The sequence below is a fragment of the Geotrypetes seraphini genome, chromosome 6, assembly GCF_902459505.1.
Source record: "Geotrypetes seraphini chromosome 6, aGeoSer1.1, whole genome shotgun sequence".
Classification (NCBI taxonomy): domain Eukaryota; kingdom Metazoa; phylum Chordata; class Amphibia; order Gymnophiona; family Dermophiidae; genus Geotrypetes; species Geotrypetes seraphini.
In genome coordinates, this window is record NC_047089.1 from 120,070,159 (window position 1) to 120,090,043 (window position 19,885).

Genomic DNA, 19,885 nt, shown 5'->3' on the forward strand with positions numbered 1-19,885 from the left:
AATTGTTAGAAACTTCAGAAATAGAAACAGTAGTACCTTCAACAATGATCTTGACCGTAGCTCTCGCTTTGGATAAAACTAAATATCAAATCATTTAAAATAGCCTAATTAACCTTAATTAATCAACAGATTCCAAATTTATAATTTAACAAATATTACTTTAAAATACTTAAAGTGTTCACCTTTTTAATTAAAACATCTTAATTTATCATATATATCCAAAAAATCATCAATGACTTTATACTAGAAACTTTAAACTAAAAACTTTATTATCGCTGTGGTTCTCTGTATTTAATAACCATTCATTAAAGTGCCTAATTATTACCCATCTATACAAAATTAAATCTAATTTAAAGTGTTTAAGCTATGCTCTTTTAAAACTAAATATCAAATCATTAAAGTGCTAAACCAGTGCAAGTGACCAAAAAACATACATTCTCAAAATTTATATATTCATGTCATAACAGTCAAACTTCCATTTGATTTCTTTAAGGAATTAATTAAAGATTTAAAAATAACGTATTAAAATTAATTGTTTTCTTAATTGTGTGAAAATCCAGCCGTAGCTTTTAACTAATCTATTATATCATTCTCCAAACTCTAAAAATACACAAGCTAAATTCATATTGATCTAAATTAACTTAATACATACAATAACTTATATTTATCTTCATTAAATACAATCAAGGACACCAGAATATAGCAGGTTCTCAAAAGTTATGTTCAAATCAATGTAATGCTACCAAGTTATCATAAATATATGACCATAAGGAAAAGAAAAGATAACCCTATCTAAATACAATCAATTTAGTTCACCAACCTCTCTTTAGCGTCCTCGTATTTCTGGAGCTAGATCTGCCATGAATGATCTTACTAGATATTTGCTTCCTTTATAAACGCCTGCTCTGATTCAGCGTGTTTCCGGTGAGCAGCGTGTTTCCGTCTCACATAACGTGAAGACTCAAGAACATCACCACGTCTACTATCAATCAGTAGTTTGACAAGGCACGTTATTATAGAACAACGCATGCGTATTAGTCTCTGACAGGAAGCGTATTAGCGAACATTGCAATCGCATTTCCCCTGACATTTTAGATTATATTACTTTCAAAAAGATCTCTTTAATAACATTTTCTGTATTATACTTGTATACCGGACGCTAAAGGAGAATGTAGGTGTGATAGAATGTTCCTACTAGATATTAGCTTCCTTTATAAACGCCTGCTCTAATTCAGCGTGTTTCCGGTGAGCAGCGTGTTTACGTCTCGCATAACGTGAAGACTCAAGAACGTCACCACGTCTACTATCAATCAGTAGTTTGACAAGGCACGTTATTGTAGAACATTGCAAACGCATTTCCCCTGGCATTTTAGATTATATTACTTTCAAAAAGATCTCTTTAATAATATTTTCTGTATTATACTTGTATACCGGACGCTAAAGGAGAATGTGAAATGTTTACAGCTTAAAATGGATACTATTATTGATTTACAAAATCCAAATTCAAAATTCAAAATTCTAATAGAACCTAATTCATATTGTATCACATCATCCAAAACTGGATTATTAAAAATTCATATCTATATTGATATTGTATACAATTTTCAATTGTATTATATATAAGGTTTCCAGTTGATCTCAGAGTTCAAACCATTAGGCTCCAGGGTGTTCAATAAAAAAATCCATTTAGTTTCCTTCTGAAGAAATCTTTTTTTTCTATTGCCTCCTCTTTTATTATGTGCCACATAGTCCAAAGCTAAACATTTAAACTCTTCAAACTTATGTTGGTATTGTATACAGTGTTCTACCAGAGGTTCAGACATTTTTAAACATTTCAAGTTGGATTTATGTTCCAATATCCTAGTTTTTAAAGCTCTCGTTGTCATACCCACATAGATTTTGTTGCATGGGCATATCATCAGATATATAATGAACATAGATTTACAATTTTAAAAATGTCTAATCACATATTCTTTGTTATCTGCTGGATTCTTGAAGATTTTAGTTTGCATACATATCCCACAAATGCTACAAGTCAGCATTTGAAAAACCCAGATGAGTAGAAAAATTTTCTCCTGATCTTAAAATTTCTTTTCAATTTTTTTCTCTCGAAAAGGCTATTCTTAATTCTGAATTTCTCATTGCTGGATGCATTGTGATGATGTCCCAATACTTATGTAATGTCAGCGTTTTTAAAGCAGCCCAGTTGGGACTTTCTGCCTCAAACAGCTCCAAATGCACAGAATTGAAGATCTTCGGACTGCCAGATTGTCAGAAACTGACTACAACCTCTGCCCCCACGGATTCTCTGCCATGCGTTTGGGGGCGGGAAAGGCAGCCTGTGCCTTGAAACTCAGGTGGGTTTCTGTCCAGACACACACAGCCTGTGCTAGAAACCTGTGACAAAGTCACCAGCCAGCAGACTCTCACATGAAGTACTTGAAGAAGGTGGTACACAGCAGGCTGGCTCCACAAATCCACCAGAGTTTCTCTGTGAAGCTGCAGCCCAGCACCGCAGGACTGCATTCTTTTCTCCGACAGAGGGGACCACCAGGGAGGGGTCTCAAGGCACTGAAGCCACCAAAATGAACTTTAAGCGAAAAAATTAGAAAACAAGAAGTAGAGCAACTGCAAAAGACTTCAGCACAGACTGCTTGCAGAAATCGAAACTGGTATTGTTTACTAAGGATAAAGGGGTGAATGAAGTATGTGTTCAGAAAAGATGAAGAGTTCTGCAACACCCGGACTGTGGGTTGGGATTGAACACCTAGCATATGGAATCCGGAAGGGACATAAGAGAAACTGGTTTAGCAACGATCGCTGACTTTAGTACATCTAGCTCTCAGTATATTGCAAGCTATGCTAACTTTTTACATACTAATTTCTATAGATTTACATGTGACCCAACTCATTATATTACAGAATGTTAGGCATTTACTTCGAAATGCTATTTTGAATTAAAAGCCAAGTTAAAGTAATCTTAATACATATTAACACACTTCAGTAAACAAATATTAGGTTAATTTACTAGGATGACTAGCAACTTCACTACTTTTGTATCCTTTCTCTGCTTGTTTTCTATATAGCATTAAGGAAAAAAAAACGCCAGAATAAAATATTGATATTGTGTTAAAAAAATATTTTGTTCTATTAAAAGCTGCATGTGAATGATCTTGTATGATGATGGTCATTATGACAAAGGTCTAATGGTACCAAATCATCAGACAGTAAAGGACTGGATAAGAAAAATTAAATGATTAAAATAGACTTTACTGTACCTCCAGACTCATCGTGTCCACATAGTGTCCTGTGTATTCTGATGCATCATGCAGAAAGGCACCATAGGGTCCTACTGAGCCAGCAATTAGAATTCTTTTCTTTTCTATAGGGCAACCATTTAAAAAAATTCACATTAGTGCACTGATTTATGTTATTGTGCTTACTATTGATGAAACTATGCTATGTTCTTATGATACCTAAACTCACCTGAAACAAAGTTAGAGAGCCCATTTTATTTCTATGAGCCCTGTAGGTAACACAGGCTAACATTATTAGCTGCTCTTGCTGGCCGGCCGCTGCCACACCTGCTTTAGAGGGCGAGGGGGGAGGGTCAGTCGGGAAGTGCTGCTGTCCGGCTTCCCCCCCAGCGTCCGTTTCCCCTCCTGGCATTCGGCTTCCCCCCTGGCCTCCCCGCACCATTTACCTTTGAGTAGCAGCTTGCAGACAAGATTGCGGTGCTAGCGATCTTTGCACTGCTTCAGAGCTGTTTCCTCCACCGTGATCCTGCCTCTGACGTCAGAGATGCGGGACCGCCGCAGAAGAAACAGCTCTGAAGCAGTGCAAAGATCGCTAGCACCGCGATCTTGTCTGCAGGCTGCTACTCAAAAGTAAAGGGAGGCCAGAGGGGAAGCCGGACATCAGTAGGAGGCTGGGGGAACAAGCAGGCCTTCTGGGGGTACAGGCAGGCAGGCCTTCAGGGGTGGGATGCAGGCCTTTAAGGGGGGGGGGACAAGCCTTCAAGGGGGGGACAGGCCTTCAAGGGGGTGGGGGACAGGCAGGCCTTTAAGGGGTTGGATGCAGGCCTTTAAGGGGGATGACAAGCCTTCAAGGGGGAAACAGGCCTTCAAGGGGGTGGGGCACAGGCCTTCAAGGGAGATAGGCAGGTCTTCAGGAGTGAGATACAAGCCTTTAAGGGAGGAACAAACCTTGAAGGGGGGGCAGGCCTTCAAGTGGGTGGGGGACAGGCATTCAGGGGGGACAGACCTTCATGGAAGGGGGGCTCAGGTGTAGAAGTACACATAGGGAGGGAGGGAGGGAAGGGGGGTTCAAAGAGACATGCATATGCCAGACTTTGAGGGGGAAGAAATAATGGGTCTAAAAATAGAGGAGAGGGAGAGAGATGATGGACAATGGGATTTAGGGAGGGAAGGAACAGAAAGGGAGAGAAGCTGGACACAAGGGATGGTGTGGAGGGGGGATAGAGATACTGGATAGGAGGGTAGTTGGGAAGAGAAAGGGAGAGATGGTGGACCCTGGGGAGGTGGGGAAGGAGGGAGAGATGCTGGATGAAAGGGTAGTTAAGAAAAGGTGGATCTGTGGATGGAGACGAAAAAAAGGAAAGATGCCAGACCTCCGGGAGAGGGAAGGGAAACGGAAGGAGAGGACAGAGATGGCAGATGGATGGTTAGCATGGAGAAAGAAGGAGACACTGGCAAGCAAGTTATCAGAAGACAACCAGAGCCTGGGACCAACAAGATTTGAATATTGACCAGATAACAAAAGGTAGAAAAAATAATTTTATTTTCTGTTTTGTGATTACAATATGTCAGATTTGAAAAGTGTATCCTGCCAGAGCTGGTGTTAGACCACAAACGTGAGCTAGGATTTAACAGAGAGAGGAAAAGTCCTTTTTGTTTCTTTATTTTGTTTACACCACAGCGCTAGTGTGGTTAGGAGAAGCCAAAGGGGGTGAAGAACCTATAAAATAAACCCACCAGGATGTTTGAAAAAAAACACCCAATTGGGCAGGAAAATGGAGTCGAATCAAAAAACCAATTCAATAGGCTGAATTGAATCAAAATTTTTTTTCCTGAATCGGGCAGCACTAGTGTCCACCATCTTTCTCCCGGCAACCCGGTCTCACCTTCAAAGCAGCCTGCAGAGGATTGGCAGTCAGCTGTAGCAAACCTAGCAGGCTGCTGTCGACCTCTGCAGCACGTTCCCTCTGCCACGGTCCCGCCCCTCCTCTGACATACGAGACCGTGGCAGAGGGAACGTACTGCGGAGGTCGACAGCAGCCTGCTAGGTTCGCTACAGCTGACTGGCAATCCTCTGCAGGCTGCTTTGAAGGTGAGACCGGGATGCCGGGAGAGAGATGGTGGACACTGGGATGGGGGGGGGGGCAGAGGGCATTTATCCGCAGACCAAATCTAATTATCCTGCAGGCCTGAGTTTGACACCCCTGGTCTACTGTATCGAATGCTACAAAGATGTCTAACTGAAGCAAAATCATTTGGAACTTACCCCCTATACACACAGAGCATATATCTAACCATTGATGTTAAAGAAATTAACAAGGTTTCTGAGCTATGAAAGTGTCTAAAACTATAGTATGAATTCAGTACCATATTGTGGTGCTTATAAGAGATTAGGTTCTTACCTTGCTAATATCTTTTTCAGTAGATAGGTGTGTCATTCTGGATATGTGGGTTATATCCCCATGGCCACGAGCCTGTACAGAAGGAATCTACTCTGAATTTTTCTGTAAAACTCCTACTTCACTGGGAGCTCTAATGCCATCTATAGTTAGTCCCCAAGCAAGCAGGAGCTGTACTGATATTAGGTGAAGAGGGAAATGAGAAAAACTTCCCCAACTAATAAGTCTGTTGTACTCAAAAAGCCAGAAGTTACATTGGAAGGAGGGACTCGGCGGGAAGAAAATTCTGGTCAGAGAATCCCTGCATGCAAGAAACTTCTATCAGATTGGTAAGCCCGTTTCGGGAGGTGTGAAGGGGCCGACCAGGGAGAGTCGCATGGTTTAATTTCTGCCACCCTCCATTGGGAGGGAGGATGCAAGGATGGTTGGATGTTGGACTCACAAGAGGGAGGCAGGGAGGGGGGCTGCTGAACTCGCGAGGGGGGAGGGCTGCTTCTGCACTCGTGATCATGAGAGGGGGCTGCTGGTTGTGATTACGAGAAGGGCTGCTGACTGGAAGGGGTGGGAAAGGAGGCAACTCGCGGTAGATAACTTTACTGCAGGGACAAGGCCATTCATCGCTTCATGGGGTGGTGAATGGCCTTGTCCCCCTATCCGTGACAACCAGTCTTTGTTTTTTCCCCTGTTCCTACAGGCTACCCGCGGCTAACAGTCACCATGTCATTCTCCAATCAAGATCGCCTGCAGCCACAAAAATTAGAGCGACCAGAGGTTCTAGGTCTAGTGTCAGGCAGAATCTTGGGTTGACGTCCACCATACAAGACATAAGGTCATCCAGACCCCTTCCAAATAACAACTGTCTCTTAAAAAGGAGTCTGCTGAGAGTAGCTTTAGAGGTGGAATCTCCAGCCCATTGTCTGATCCAGAGCATTCTGTGTGCATAGATTGAATAATCTGATGCTTTAATCATTACACAAAAAATGTCATAATATCATCATATAATAACAAACTTTTATTAGTCATGACAGGGGTTGCCATTCAACATATTACCAATAATTGGAAAAATTACAAGAATCTTAATCAAACATTCTGGTGGAATTCATTATGCCATATTTTTAAGATGGAAAGAGCAATAGCGATACAAAAAGGGACATATAATAACTTTGTAAAGATATGGGGGCCATTGGCAAAGTATTGCGATGAATAGTCATTAGTTCTTTTCTTTTCTTTCTTAGCTGTATTTAGCACACTCAAGGGGGAGGGTGGAGGTGGGGAGTAATTTTATAAGATATGTTATAATATGTTATATTCTTAAGCCGAACAATAATTGGGAAATATACAGTGTTATTCTGTGAATAACTAAAATTAGTATACTACTATGTTTCACAGATATTATAACTATATATTCTTATCCTTTATTAATTTTATATAGAAAGTTTTTTTGGTGATGTGCTCAGACCTGGAACTCACTGTATTGAGTTTAACAAGGGGACCATCATTGCAATCACCTGTCCCCGACCCTCCCTGAATGAACTTGAACTTATTCAGATTCTATAATAGTACTTATCTGAATGGAGAGGTGTTTGTTGTTAAACTTGGGCTGGTTAAATCTCAATGGTGACTGTGCTCAAACGAATAAAGTGATGCTTAAAATCCAAAAGTAATAATTTATGTAGTCATCAATCCCCGTCCCCCCGACTCGAGTTTCGTATTCTTCGTCGGGGAGGGACACTGAAAATCTAAATCTAAATCTAAATCAAAACAAGGTCATTATTTTACTTTGCTTAACAATTATTTTATAAGATCCAAGCTTCAACTTGTCTAAATATTATTACAGTTTATCTAATTAAATTGTTACTGGCTAACTGAGGTCAGACACGTTCAAAATCTTCTGGCCATCTGCAAAGCACTGCTGAAACTGTGCGCTTTTAAAGGAAGCTAAACGGAAAAGGGGGTTGATCCTGTTAGACCCCGGATGTGAACAGCGCCAGGGATATACTACTATATAACTAACCACTCTATATCCACATTCAAACCTTTTGGGTGTAGGGTCTGCCAATTATATATGAACCGCTGTTCTTTTTGAATAAGCATTTTGGATATGTCCCCTTCAGTGTTATGGATTTGTATTAGCACTGTATATTTGAGATCTTCCAATGCATGTGATTTTTCCAACCAATGAGATACCAGGGGGGCGGAGACACGATTTTTTCTTATGTTGCTCAGATGTTCTATGATTCGTGTTTTAATCATACGAATTGTTTGGCTTATATATAATTTTTTACAGGGACACTGTATGCAATAAACCACCTTCTTGGATTCACAATCTGTTCCTGTGTTTAATTTAAAGTGTCGTCCTTCCAATCCTGGTATTTCAATGTAATTCGTGTCAAATACATAACGGCAGACCCTGCATTTACCACAAGGTTTGTGGGGAAGCTTATTTCTGGTATCATAATGATTTAAATTATGTTTTAACTGTTCACCTAGATTTTTTGCTCTAGAGAAAGCAAATTTGGGCTGATTTTGCAGAGATGGATAATATTGCAATATTGGCCAATATTTTAATATAATGTGCTTTATGGCATTGCTTTTATTAGTATAGGGCATAACACAAACTATGTGTTGCTGTTCTTGCTTACTTTGCTTATCTTGCATTAGCCATGATCGGTGACAGTTTTTTGCCCTTTTCCACGCTTTCTTAATGGTTTTCGCAGGATACCCCCTCTGTGTAAATCTGGTATACATTTCAAAGGCCTCTTTGTCAAAATCAGCTTCCTCTGAGCATATTCTCCGTAATCGGAGAAACTGCCCAGTAGGAATACTGTTTTTTAATGGTCGTGGATGGAAACTCTGATACTGTAATAAAGTGTTTCTATCCGATGACTTTTTGTGTAGAGTGGTGGATATATATTGATTTTGTTTGACAATTTTTATATCTAAAAATGTAACTTGGTTTTTATTTATTGTATATGTAAAAGTTATATTTCTATCTTTGTGATTAAGTTCTTCTAAAAATGTATTTAAATTTTCTTCTCCACCACTCCACATAAAAAAGACATCATCTATGAAACGCTTCCAGCATAAAACATGCTGGAAGTGTGGTGAAGTATAAACATATAATTCCTTGAACTGAGTCATATAAAGACACGCTAGCGTGGGGGCTACTGTGGCCCCCATTGCCACCCCTTTTGTTTGGAGGAAAATATCATTTTCAAATTTAAAGTAATTGTTGTAAATAACTAGTTCGGCTAATTCTGTCAATAAAGATGTCTTTGGAGCTGTTAAATTTAGTTTCATTAGATGGGTTTTGACTAGATTTACTGCTTCCTTCTGTGGGACGTTAGTATATAACGCCACTACATCGGCTGTGACAAGTATTGAATCTTCCGTAATTGAGTTCTGGAAATTTTGTTCTATAATTTTTAGAAAATGAGTTGAGTCCTTAATATATGACTCTGCCTGAGGAACTAAATGTTTTAATTGGCTATCCAAGTATTGAGATATAGGCTCAAAAACTGAGCCTATACCTACAACGATTGGACGTCCCGGTGGTTTAATGTCTGATTTGTGTATTTTTGGTATAAAATTGATTTTGGGTATCCTGGGAAAATCGCACGTTAGGAATCTAATTTCTTTAGACGTAAGGATTTGTGAATCCCTGGCGCTGTTTATCATTCCATCTATTTTTAATTTGATTTGTGTAGTGGGGTCTAGCTGTAACCTTGTGTAGTATGTAGTATCAAGTAATTGATGTAAAGCTTCTTCCCTATAATCTATATAGTCCTGGATAACAATTCCCCCTCCCTTGTCAGCCCTCGAGATAACTATTGATTGATCTGCTTGAAGGTCTTGTATGATTTTCCTCTGTTGAATAGTTAAATTCGAATGATTTATGGATCTGTCTTGGGTTTCCAGTTTTTGAACTTCCCTTAATACCAATTTTTCAAAGGTTGTTATCAAAGGATCCGGTTGTCCTGGCGGCATCCATGTAGATTTGAGTTTTAATCCCTCTGGAAGGGATGGTGTTATAGTTTGTTTATCTTGAAAAAACTGCTTCAATTTGATTGATCGGAAAAATCTCTGAAGGTGAACTCGAGCATCAAAACTATCATATTTGATGCTCGGAACAAATGAGAGCCCTCTCATGAGGACCCCTTCCTCCTTTTTATCCCTGTCCCTGTAAAAAATTATATATAGGCCAAACAATTCGTATGATTAAAACACGAATCATAGAACATCTGAGCAACATAAGAAAAAAGTCATCGGATAGAAACACTTTATTACAGTATCAGAGTTTCCATCCACGACCATTAAAAAACAGTATTCCCACTGGGCAGTTTCTCCGATTACGGAGAATATGCTCAGAGGAAGCTGATTTTGACAAAGAGGCCTTTGAAATGTATACCAGATTTACACAGAGGGGGTATCCTGCGAAAACCGTTAAGAAAGCGTGGAAAAGGGCAAAAAACTGTCACCGATCATGGCTAATGCAAGATAAGCAAAGTAAGCAAGAACAGCAACACATAGTTTGTGTTATGCCCTATACTAATAAAAGCAATGCCATAAAGCACATTATATTAAAATATTGGCCAATATTGCAATATTATCCATCTCTGCAAAATCAGCCCAAATTTGCTTTCTCTAGAGCAAAAAATCTAGGTGAACAGTTAAAACATAATTTAAATCATTATGATACCAGAAATAAGCTTCCCCACAAACCTTGTGGTAAATGCAGGGTCTGCCGTTATGTATTTGACACGAATTACATTGAAATACCAGGATCGGAAGGACGACACTTTAAATTAAACACAGGAACAGATTGTGAATCCAAGAAAGTGGTTTATTGCATACAGTGTCCCTGTAAAAAATTATATATAGGCCAAACAATTCGTATGATTAAAACACGAATCATAGAACATCTGAGCAACATAAGAAAAAATCGTGTCTCCGCCCCCCTGGTATCTCATTGGTTGGAAAAATCACATGCATTGGAAGATCTCAAATATACAGTGCTATTACAAATCCATAACACTGAAGGGGACATATCCAAAATGCTTATTCAAAAAGAACAGCGGTTCATATATAATTGGCAGACCCTACACCCAAAAGGTTTGAATGTGGATATAGAGTGGTTAGTTATATAGTAGTATATCCCTGGCGCTGTTCACATCCGGGGTCTAACAGGATCAACCCCCTTTTCCGTTTAGCTTCCTTTAAAAGCGCACAGTTTCAGCAGTGCTTTGCAGATGGCCAGAAGATTTTGAACGTGTCTGACCTCAGTTAGCCAGTAACAATTTAATTAGATAAACTGTAATAATATTTAGACAAGTTGAAGCTTGGATCTTATAAAATAATTGTTAAGCAAAGTAAAATAATGACCTTGTTTTGATTTTGATTTAGATTTAGATTTTCAGTGTCCCTCCCCGACGAAGAATACGAAACTCGAGTCGGGGGGACGGGGATTGATGACTACATAAATTATTACTTTTGGATTTTAAGCATCACTTTATTCGTTTGAGCACAGTCACCATTGAGATTTAACCAGCCCAAGTTTAACAACAAACACCTCTCCATTCAGATAAGTACTATTATAGAATCTGAATAAGTTCAAGTTCATTCAGGGAGGGTCGGGGACAGGTGATTGCAATGATGGTCCCCTTGTTAAACTCAATACAGTGACTACACTATTTATTGGGTTACAGGTCTGAGCACATCACCAAAAAAACTTTCTATATAAAATTAATAAAGGATAAGAATATATAGTTATAATATCTGTGAAACATAGTAGTATAATAATATGTTATATAACATGTGTATATTCTATTTTATTTGAAAATGTGATGAAGGGTGGGTGGATGGGTGGGGGTTATTACACTATTAGATTTTATGTGTTAGATATTATAGTGCTATATTGGAATTACTTGTATGATGTATTTTTGTGCACTTGTTGTTTTGATTTGAAAATGAATAAAGATTTTAAAAAAACCACAAAAAAACCACAAATAATGTCATAGAGAGCATCTGCCACGTAATCTACTCCAGACAAAAGGAGCTGGTGGTACGGGCTCCTTGCCCTTGCAGTCCAGAGTACGAAGCCTGGAAAAACAGGCATGGGTCACAAAGGACACTGCTGAGGCCTCTTTGATTCCTAAAGCCAACGCCTTAAAAAAGCTGTTTAGGAACCAAATCCACAAGGTGATTATGCTTGTTCTTGAGCACTACACCTTCACTGGGAAGCGAGGTGCGCTTAGTGACCTGCGCAACCAAGGAAACCACTTTAGGCTGGGCACAAAGTTGCTGGCAGTCCAGTACCATAGGATACAACTGAGATATGACTTTTGCAACCTTGAGGGAACCCTCTGGAGAATCCCACTTTAAGGGAGGCCACAGCCAAACCTTTATCCCAACTCACCTGAAGAAAGGCCACAACCACCATAAGAGGATCCCTTACCGGCTCCACATATTCTCTGGCATACCATTGTTAAAAAGCTTTCCAGGCCTTGGCATAAGAAGCCATAGTAGAGAGTTTCTTTGGATTTCATAAGCGTTGAGATGATCACATCAGAATACCCCCGTTTCAGTAAGGCTGAGCACTCAAGAGCTATGCTGAAAGACCAAAACGCTGTGGGCTCTCCATGGGAACCAGACATTGACTGAGTAGGTCATGATGAAGAAGGAGCTCGAGTTTCCTGTCTTGTTGAAGACAGACCAGAGCTGTCTTGTTGATGACTGACCAAAGCTGCATACCATGGCCAATCTGGAGCTACTAGGAGCACCAATCCTGGAGGCAATGATGTCCTACAGATGGCTCAAGCAACCAAATGTCAAGGAGGAAGCATGTAAAGGAGCTCATGAGCTGGCCAGGGCTGAACTAATGTGTCTAGGTCCAAGCTTCCTGATTCTGTCCTTTGACTGAAGAAGCCCTGGCATTCAAGTGCTTGGCTGAAGTCATGAAGTCCATCTGTGGTTCACCCCAGCGCTGCACTATGAGACGGAACAATCTTTGGGATAGAGAACATTCCCCTGGATCAAGGACCTGTTGACTGAGGAAGACCGCTTGTACGTTTTTGACCCCGGCAGAAGATGCACCTTTGCCCAGCAGAACAGAATTCGAGCTTCCTGGACCAAGGAAACACTTCTTCTGCCTCTCTAAGCAATTCACATACACCACTGATATGGCGCTGTCTGAAAACATAGGCACTGCATTTCCTTCCAGACTGCTCTGTAAAGTCCTTAACGTCAAACATATGGCTCGAAGTTCCATATGGACCAACACTTCTGAGATGGAGTCCACTGTCCCTGAATGCAGCAATCTTTGCAGAGAGCTCTGCAGGCCTTTAGGCTGGCATCTGTCATGACAATGGTCCTCTCCTCGATCCAAAGAGACTTGCCCTACTGGAGAGCCTCCCACTGGATCCACCAGTGCAGAGTGCTGCGAGCTGGCTCTGTCCAGGGGAGCAGCATCTGAATGGGAACCACCAAGAGAGAAGTGATTCCCGTAGAGGACATGTGCACTCTGGCCCCAGGCATGGAGCCATGGAGCCTTAGGCCCCTCCCCAGTGCATCCCAAGATGCACCAGGGAGGGGAAGGCCCATCATTTGGAAGAGGTGGGCCTGCTGGCTGGAGGGAGTTGGCATTCCTCCAGCCAACCTTGTAAACAAGGTAAAGGAGGTGCTGGGGGTCATCTAAGGTGTGGCAGGGAATTAGCATCTCTCTCGCTGTCAGGGGTTGCTCGACTCTGGGGCGGGAAGGAGTAGGCATCCCTCATACCGATCTTCAATTTGGGGTTTTTTGTGTGTTTATTCTACGCATGTACCGATTGCTAAGCACAAGACTACATAAGAATATTCTCCGTAACAGGCTCCCACATTCTGGAATGCTCTTCTTTTTTTTTTTTTGAATATAATTTTTATTGAAAATGCAGTCAAATACACACAACAGTGGTCCAGCAGACGACCACAGAACAGGTAGAGGAACAATGCAAAACAGATAGAAATACAAAAGCCTCAGAGCAGAGGAGGTGCTGTCGTAACAGCCGACATGTAAGCACACACGCTCGATGAGAGGAACAATAAAAGTAAGAAAATGCTTACCAAAAACGAGTCTCAAAAGATGCCCCAAACGCACCCTCCTCAAGATAAGAAAGACTGCAAGAACAATTTTGTCTGTAGAAGAAACCCCACCCCCTACAATCATCCTCTCATCCAACATACAAAACTATCCCGCACAAACAATCCACACAGTCCACAACAGCCACCCACCTAGCACGCCACAGACATACCACAATCAACTGAGTTCGAGTGTCGCCGGTACGTATACCCGGTGGAAGCCTCACCAGGGGGCTGTCCATACCCCTAATGGGACCCCGTTACGGCTGGGCAGTGGGGGCCGAATAGTCGGCCTCCGCTTGAAATTTTCTCCACAGGGAAACGTACACTACCCTGTCGCGTCCAGTAGATGCCGCATGGGTTTGAACTTCAAAAGCAGCTAGCTCCCGCATGTTATGGAGCCAGTGAGCGAAGGAGGCGGGCTCAGGCCCCACCCAACGGAAAAGTATCAGCTTTTTCACCACTAAGAGTGCAGTATACAAAAACTTCTGATATGGTGCGGTGAAACCTGCAGCGGACACCTCCCCCATGCTACCCAACAGTAAGAGGCCATAAGACCGGGGAATGGTCTGGCCAAGAAGGTCCTCCAGAAACGGGAGAACCCGGAGCCATAAAGCCGCATGGGGGCACTCCAAAAACATGTGCAGTAGTGTGCCCTTCGCTCTCTGACAATGAGTGCAAGTGTCATCATCCCATAAACCCATGGCACATCCCCTAGCCCTAGAGATGTAAGTCCGATGCAAGATTTTAAATTGCATTTCCCTAAGGTCCATGGATCCCGTAAATTGAGTAAGGTTAGTAAAAAGGTCCAGAAATTGGGTCTCGGTAATGTCAATGGCCAAATCTCGAGACCATCGGGCCGCAAGCCCAGGCAGATAGGAGGGAGAGAGAGCAGTTTTAAGGAGCCTATACCATGTGGACAATGTATTTGTCTGAGAAGGTAAGAGGGCCAAGTAAGAGTCCAATTTCCCCAATGTCCAATGCTCTCCCCACCTTCTAGTCAGGGAAAAATAGTAATGTCTAGCTTGCAAGTAAGCCCAAAAATGCGTATTCGGGAGGTCCCAACGAGCCTGAAGTTGCGAAAAGGTGGGGAAGATCCCCGTGCCCTCATCAGAGAGATGTCGCAGGCTGACACAGCCCCGGGAATCCCACAGTTGAAACCCCGATGTACCCATCCCTGGGAGGAAATCTATATTACCCACCAGGGGCAAAAAAGGAGATGCCTGTGGGGCTCGCCCCTGTGCCTTCCGCCACCATCGCCAGGCCTGACGTAGTGGTCTCAGAAAGAGGTATCGTGGATCCACCCCGGGAAAAGACCTGGGGGACAAATGCAATAAAGAAACAAATGAATGAGGAGCGCACCACTCGCGGATCCAACCTGAAGGAGAAAACCTAAAATGGCCAGAGATACCCTCATGAATAAAGCGCATCAGGGAAGCAACGTTGTACCTGCGAATATCGGGAAGATTCAAGCCTCCCTGCCTGGTATCCAGGGACAAGGTATCACAACTGATTCGAGCCCGCTTATTTCGCCATAAAAAAGAAGTAAGAAGAGACCGAAAGACGTGGACATCTCTATTCAGAATCCACAGCGGAATCGTTTGAAGCGGATATAAAAGTTTCGGGAGAAGCACCATTTTGAATAACGCCGCGCGGCCCCAAAGGGAAAGGGGCAAATCCCTCCATTTCTCACAGAGTTTACGAATAGTCTCAATATGATGGAGAACATTGTACTGATAAAGGAGATGAGATTGGGTGCTCAAATAAACCCCCAGGTATCGCATAGGTTTCCGAACCGGTGGAATCAGTAATGTATCATGCCAAGGCTCATGTCTGTGAGAAGCCAGAGGCAGTAGTTCTGATTTGGCGCAATTAACCCGAAGGCCTGAGACCGTGCCAAAGTCATGAACCAGCGAGAGAGCCTCCGGTAAGTGTAAAGGCGCGTGGTCCAAATATAACAGAATATCGTCTGCGAAGAGATTAATGCGGCTTTCCTTAGCTCCGACTTTAATACCCAGAAGGAACGGATGAGATCGAACTTTAATCGCCAGCGGTTCGATAGCCAGAAGAAATAGTAGCGGGGAAAGGGGGCACCCCTGGCGAGTACCTCGTTCAAGTGGGAAGGATGAAGTGAGTTGTCCATTAATAAGAAGCTTAGCCTGAGGCAAAAAATAAAGACCACGCACCCAGTCCAAAAACATACCCTCCAACCCATATTGCCCCATGACCCAAAAAAGGTAAGACCAAGAGATGCTATCAAACGCCTTCTCCATATCTAGGCCCACAATAGCCGCATGGCTATCCCCCCCTCTGCGAGAGTAAATAGCCATCAAAGCTCTCGTAAGATTCATGGAGGCATATCTGCCAGGCACGAACCCCACCTGATCTTCATGGATAAGGAGATGAAGGTATACATTCAGACGTTTGGCAAGTAAAGCTGCGAGTAATTTTACATCTTGGTTAAGAAGTGATATGGGCCTGTAAGAGCCCACCTGAGATGGGTCTTTGCCCGGCTTGGGCAACAGAACAACATGTGCCAAATTATAGCGGTCCACGCCTTTTTGGGAGTGTAAAGAATTAAAGGCCTCCGCCAGAGGGTGAGATATAACGTCAGACAAAATTTTGTAGTATTCCGGCCCATAACCATCTGGCCCAGGTGATTTAGTCAATTTAAGCTCTTTTATACCCATTTCCACTTCAAGATTAGTAATGGGAGCATTTAGCGCTTGGATCTGGGTCGGGAGGAGTTTTGGAAGGATAATATCTCGGAAAAAGTTGTCCCTATCTGTAGCCGTCGAGGGCCGCTCAGCATACAGATCCTTATAATACGTCACGAATTGTTGGTGAATGTGTGTTTCTGTCGTGTGAGTGCGACCCTGGGTATCAGTAATAGCAGTGATGATTTGTCGCTTAGGATGAGGGCGGACCAGCCGGGCCAACAACCGTCCAGCTCTCCCCCCCCACCTATGGAGATTATATCGACGAAAATACAAATCCCTTTCCGCTCGTTGTGTGAGAATCGCATCTATCTGCAGTCGGAGTGTACGTAAGCGTATACGATCGGCCTCCTGCAAGGTCCCCTGATGGCGCCTACGCAGCTGTTGGAATTCGCCCGACAGTAGCATCAACTCCGCTTCCAGTTTCTTTTTCTTCCCTACGACATAAGCGATAATAAATCCCCGTAGTACTGCCTTGGATGCCTCCCAGAATAGCCCCGGGTCAAGGTTGGGAGTAGAGTTGGTGCTACAATAATCCAGCCACTTTTCCCTAAGGTATCTACGGAAGGCAAGATCTTTAAATAGATATCCCGGAAAGCGCCACGTCCGAGTTGAAGAGTCAGCGGTGACTTGAAGGGATAATGTCACAGGGGAATGATCAGAAAGAGGAACTTCCATTATCTCTACAGCACTAACTATGGGGAGCAGCGCGGGAGAGAGCAATATGTAGTCAAGACGTGTATAGAGATTATGGGGATTAGAGTAAAACGTGTAAGTGCGTTCCGTAGGATGGAATAGGCGCCAAATATCTAGGAGCCCCAGCTGCGTGGTCAGAAAGTTAACTCCTTTACCCATGTGATCCTTAGGGAAGCGCTTAGCGGGGGCACAATCTTGAGAAGGATCCGCTGTGATGTTAAAGTTGCCCCCCATAAGGACGTGGTATCCCGGGTACTGCGCCAGCCGCGACATCAACCCCGAAAAATAGCTGTGACTGTAGATGTTAGGGGCATAAACATTACAAAGTAGATAAAGCCGTCCCCAAAGCTCTCCCAACACTATGACATATCGGCCCTCCTTGTCCTGTATAACCTTATGCAATTGAAACGGGAGCTGCTTATGGACCAGAACTGCTACCCCCCTTTGACAAGCGCTATAGGAAGAATAGTATACCTCCCCCACCCAGTCCCTCCTAAGTTTCTCATGTTCTATAGATGTGAGATGTGTCTCCTGTAGGAAGGCGATGTCAATATGTTCCTTGCGAAACCAGGAGAGTATTTTCGTCCGTTTGACCGGGGAATGGATCCCATCCACATTAAGGGAGGAAAGTTTTAAATTAACCATGGTCCACCCACCAAGAAACAATTGGAGCAGAAATGTCAGTCAAATAAGAAAAGAGGAAGAGCCCCCCAGCAAGGCCCCCCCTCAGAAAACCACCAAAGATGGTATGCACCGGCAAAGTAGAAAAAATTGGTTCACTCGAAACTCCAGTCATGCTACCCCATACATACACCTCCCGATACACTCCCCCCCACCCCCCTTCTTCCCGACCACCCTCCCTCAAAATACTCCAACCTTCCATTACCCAACCCAACCAGAAAACCAAGGTGTAACCAGAACCCCTTACCCCCTCCCCCCCCAGTAAACAAAGTGCAGCATGATGTCCGTACAGTCAGCACAAAAATAAGAAATGTAAACAATGTAAACAAACAGGCTCCTGCAGGTATAGGGCAAACATAAAACCTAGCGATGACTCCCCAGCAAGCTGCAGAGCGAGAGAGTCAGACCCCCTGCAATGAGGGAACAAATCCGGAGCCCACTTAGAGGACTCCCCCTGCACAGTCAACAGGAGGCTAGCCGCTGGTGCAGTTCTGTCCATAAGCCCACAGCAAGGAGCGAGGAGAAACTTCCATCAGCCAGCACTCAAAGGAGACCATCTCTCTCCGTCCCAGCAGCAGGTATAGAGCCCGCAGTCTCCCATAGGTTCGAGGCAGCAGAGCAATCAGGCCTACAGGAAGAGAATCGCTGGAGTGGTTCTGTCCATAGGCCCAGATCAAGGAGCGAAGAGAAACTTCCATCAGCCAGCACTCCGCAAGCTCAACTCAAAGGAGTCCATCTCTCTCCGTCCCAGCAGCAAGCATAGAGCCCGCAGTCACCCATAGGTTCGAGGCAGCAGATCAATCAGGCCTACAGGAGGAGAATCGCTGGTGTGGTTCTGTCCATAGGCCCAGATCAAGGAGCGAAGAGAAACTTCCATCAGCCAGCACTCCGCAAGCTCAACTCAAAGGAGTCCATCTCTCTCCGTCCCAGCAGCAAGCATAGAGCCCGCAGTCACCCATAGGTTCGAGGCAGCAGATCAATCAGGCCTACAGGAGGAGAATCGCTGGTGTGGTTCTGTCCATAGGCCCAGATCAAGGAGCGAAGAGAAACTTCCATCAGCCAGCACTCCGCAAACTCAACTCAAAGGAGTCCATCTCTCTCCGTCCCAGCAGCATGTATAGAGCCCGCAGTCTCCCATAGGTTCGAGGCAGCATATCGATCAGGCTTACAACGCCCCAGTCCCCTCAAGGGCTGGCAGTCCCTCCAAATAAGAACGGAGCGCTGCTGGAGTGTCCATCAGGACTGCACCAGTGTTGGTTTGGATGCGCACCTTAGCAGGGTATTGGAGAGTGAATTTAATCCCTCTGGCATGAAGCTGTGTGCAGTATGGTGCCAAAGCCCTTCTCTTCTCCGAGAGCCTGATGGAGAAATCCTGAAAAAGCAAGATCTTAGAACCATTGTAATCCAGGGAGCGGGCTCGCCGGTACGCCTCCAGAATGCGAGCCTTAACAGCATAATTGAGGAAGCGAGCTATGACTGGACGTGGCCGGTTTCCTTCAGCGCGTGGTGCCCCTATCCTGTGTACCCTTTCCACGTGTACTGGGCCTGTTGAAGATGGAAGTCCGAGGGTTTGAGGCAGCCACGTGGCCACCAAATCTCCCAGCTCAGCATCACGGACTGACTCCGGTACCCCTATGAGCCGCAAGTTGTTTCAGCGGCTGCGGTTCTCTGCCTCCTCAGCCCTATCGTCCAGCTGCTGAATTTTTGTTTCTAAGGCAGCCAGACGGCCGTCCGTTGTTTCTGCCCTGTCCTCCTGTGCTGAGATCCGTTCCTCTGCCTGCTGGAGGCGCGCAGCGTGTCCCGCAATGCTATCCTTCACCTCCTCCAGAACAGTGTGTAATTTGGATAGTTTTTCATCTAATAGTTTGGAGAGGTGGCAGACCGAAACCTGCATGTCTGCATCGTGCTGGGCCGTACCTGCAGGGATCGGGCTGGGAGCCGCCATTTTTAGGGGCTGAACTAACTTTGCAGACTTTGCTTTGCCAGGCCTCGGGGTCCGAATCGGCATACCGGCCGGCCCCTT

At 43.8% G+C, this 19,885-nt stretch overlaps 1 protein-coding gene across 1 annotated transcript in view; it reads right to left on the minus strand.

The window, feature by feature from the left end:
• LOC117362907 (homocysteine S-methyltransferase 1-like) overlaps positions 1 to 19,885 on the minus strand; it is a gene marked incomplete at its 5' end in the record, with an annotated part of 574,442 nt that overhangs the window by 242,295 nt on the left and 312,262 nt on the right. The window contains one exon of the mRNA XM_033949994.1: positions 3,279 to 3,382. Coding sequence (XP_033805885.1) covers positions 3,279 to 3,382 — 104 coding nt within the window. The remainder of the gene's footprint in view (positions 1 to 3,278; positions 3,383 to 19,885) is intronic.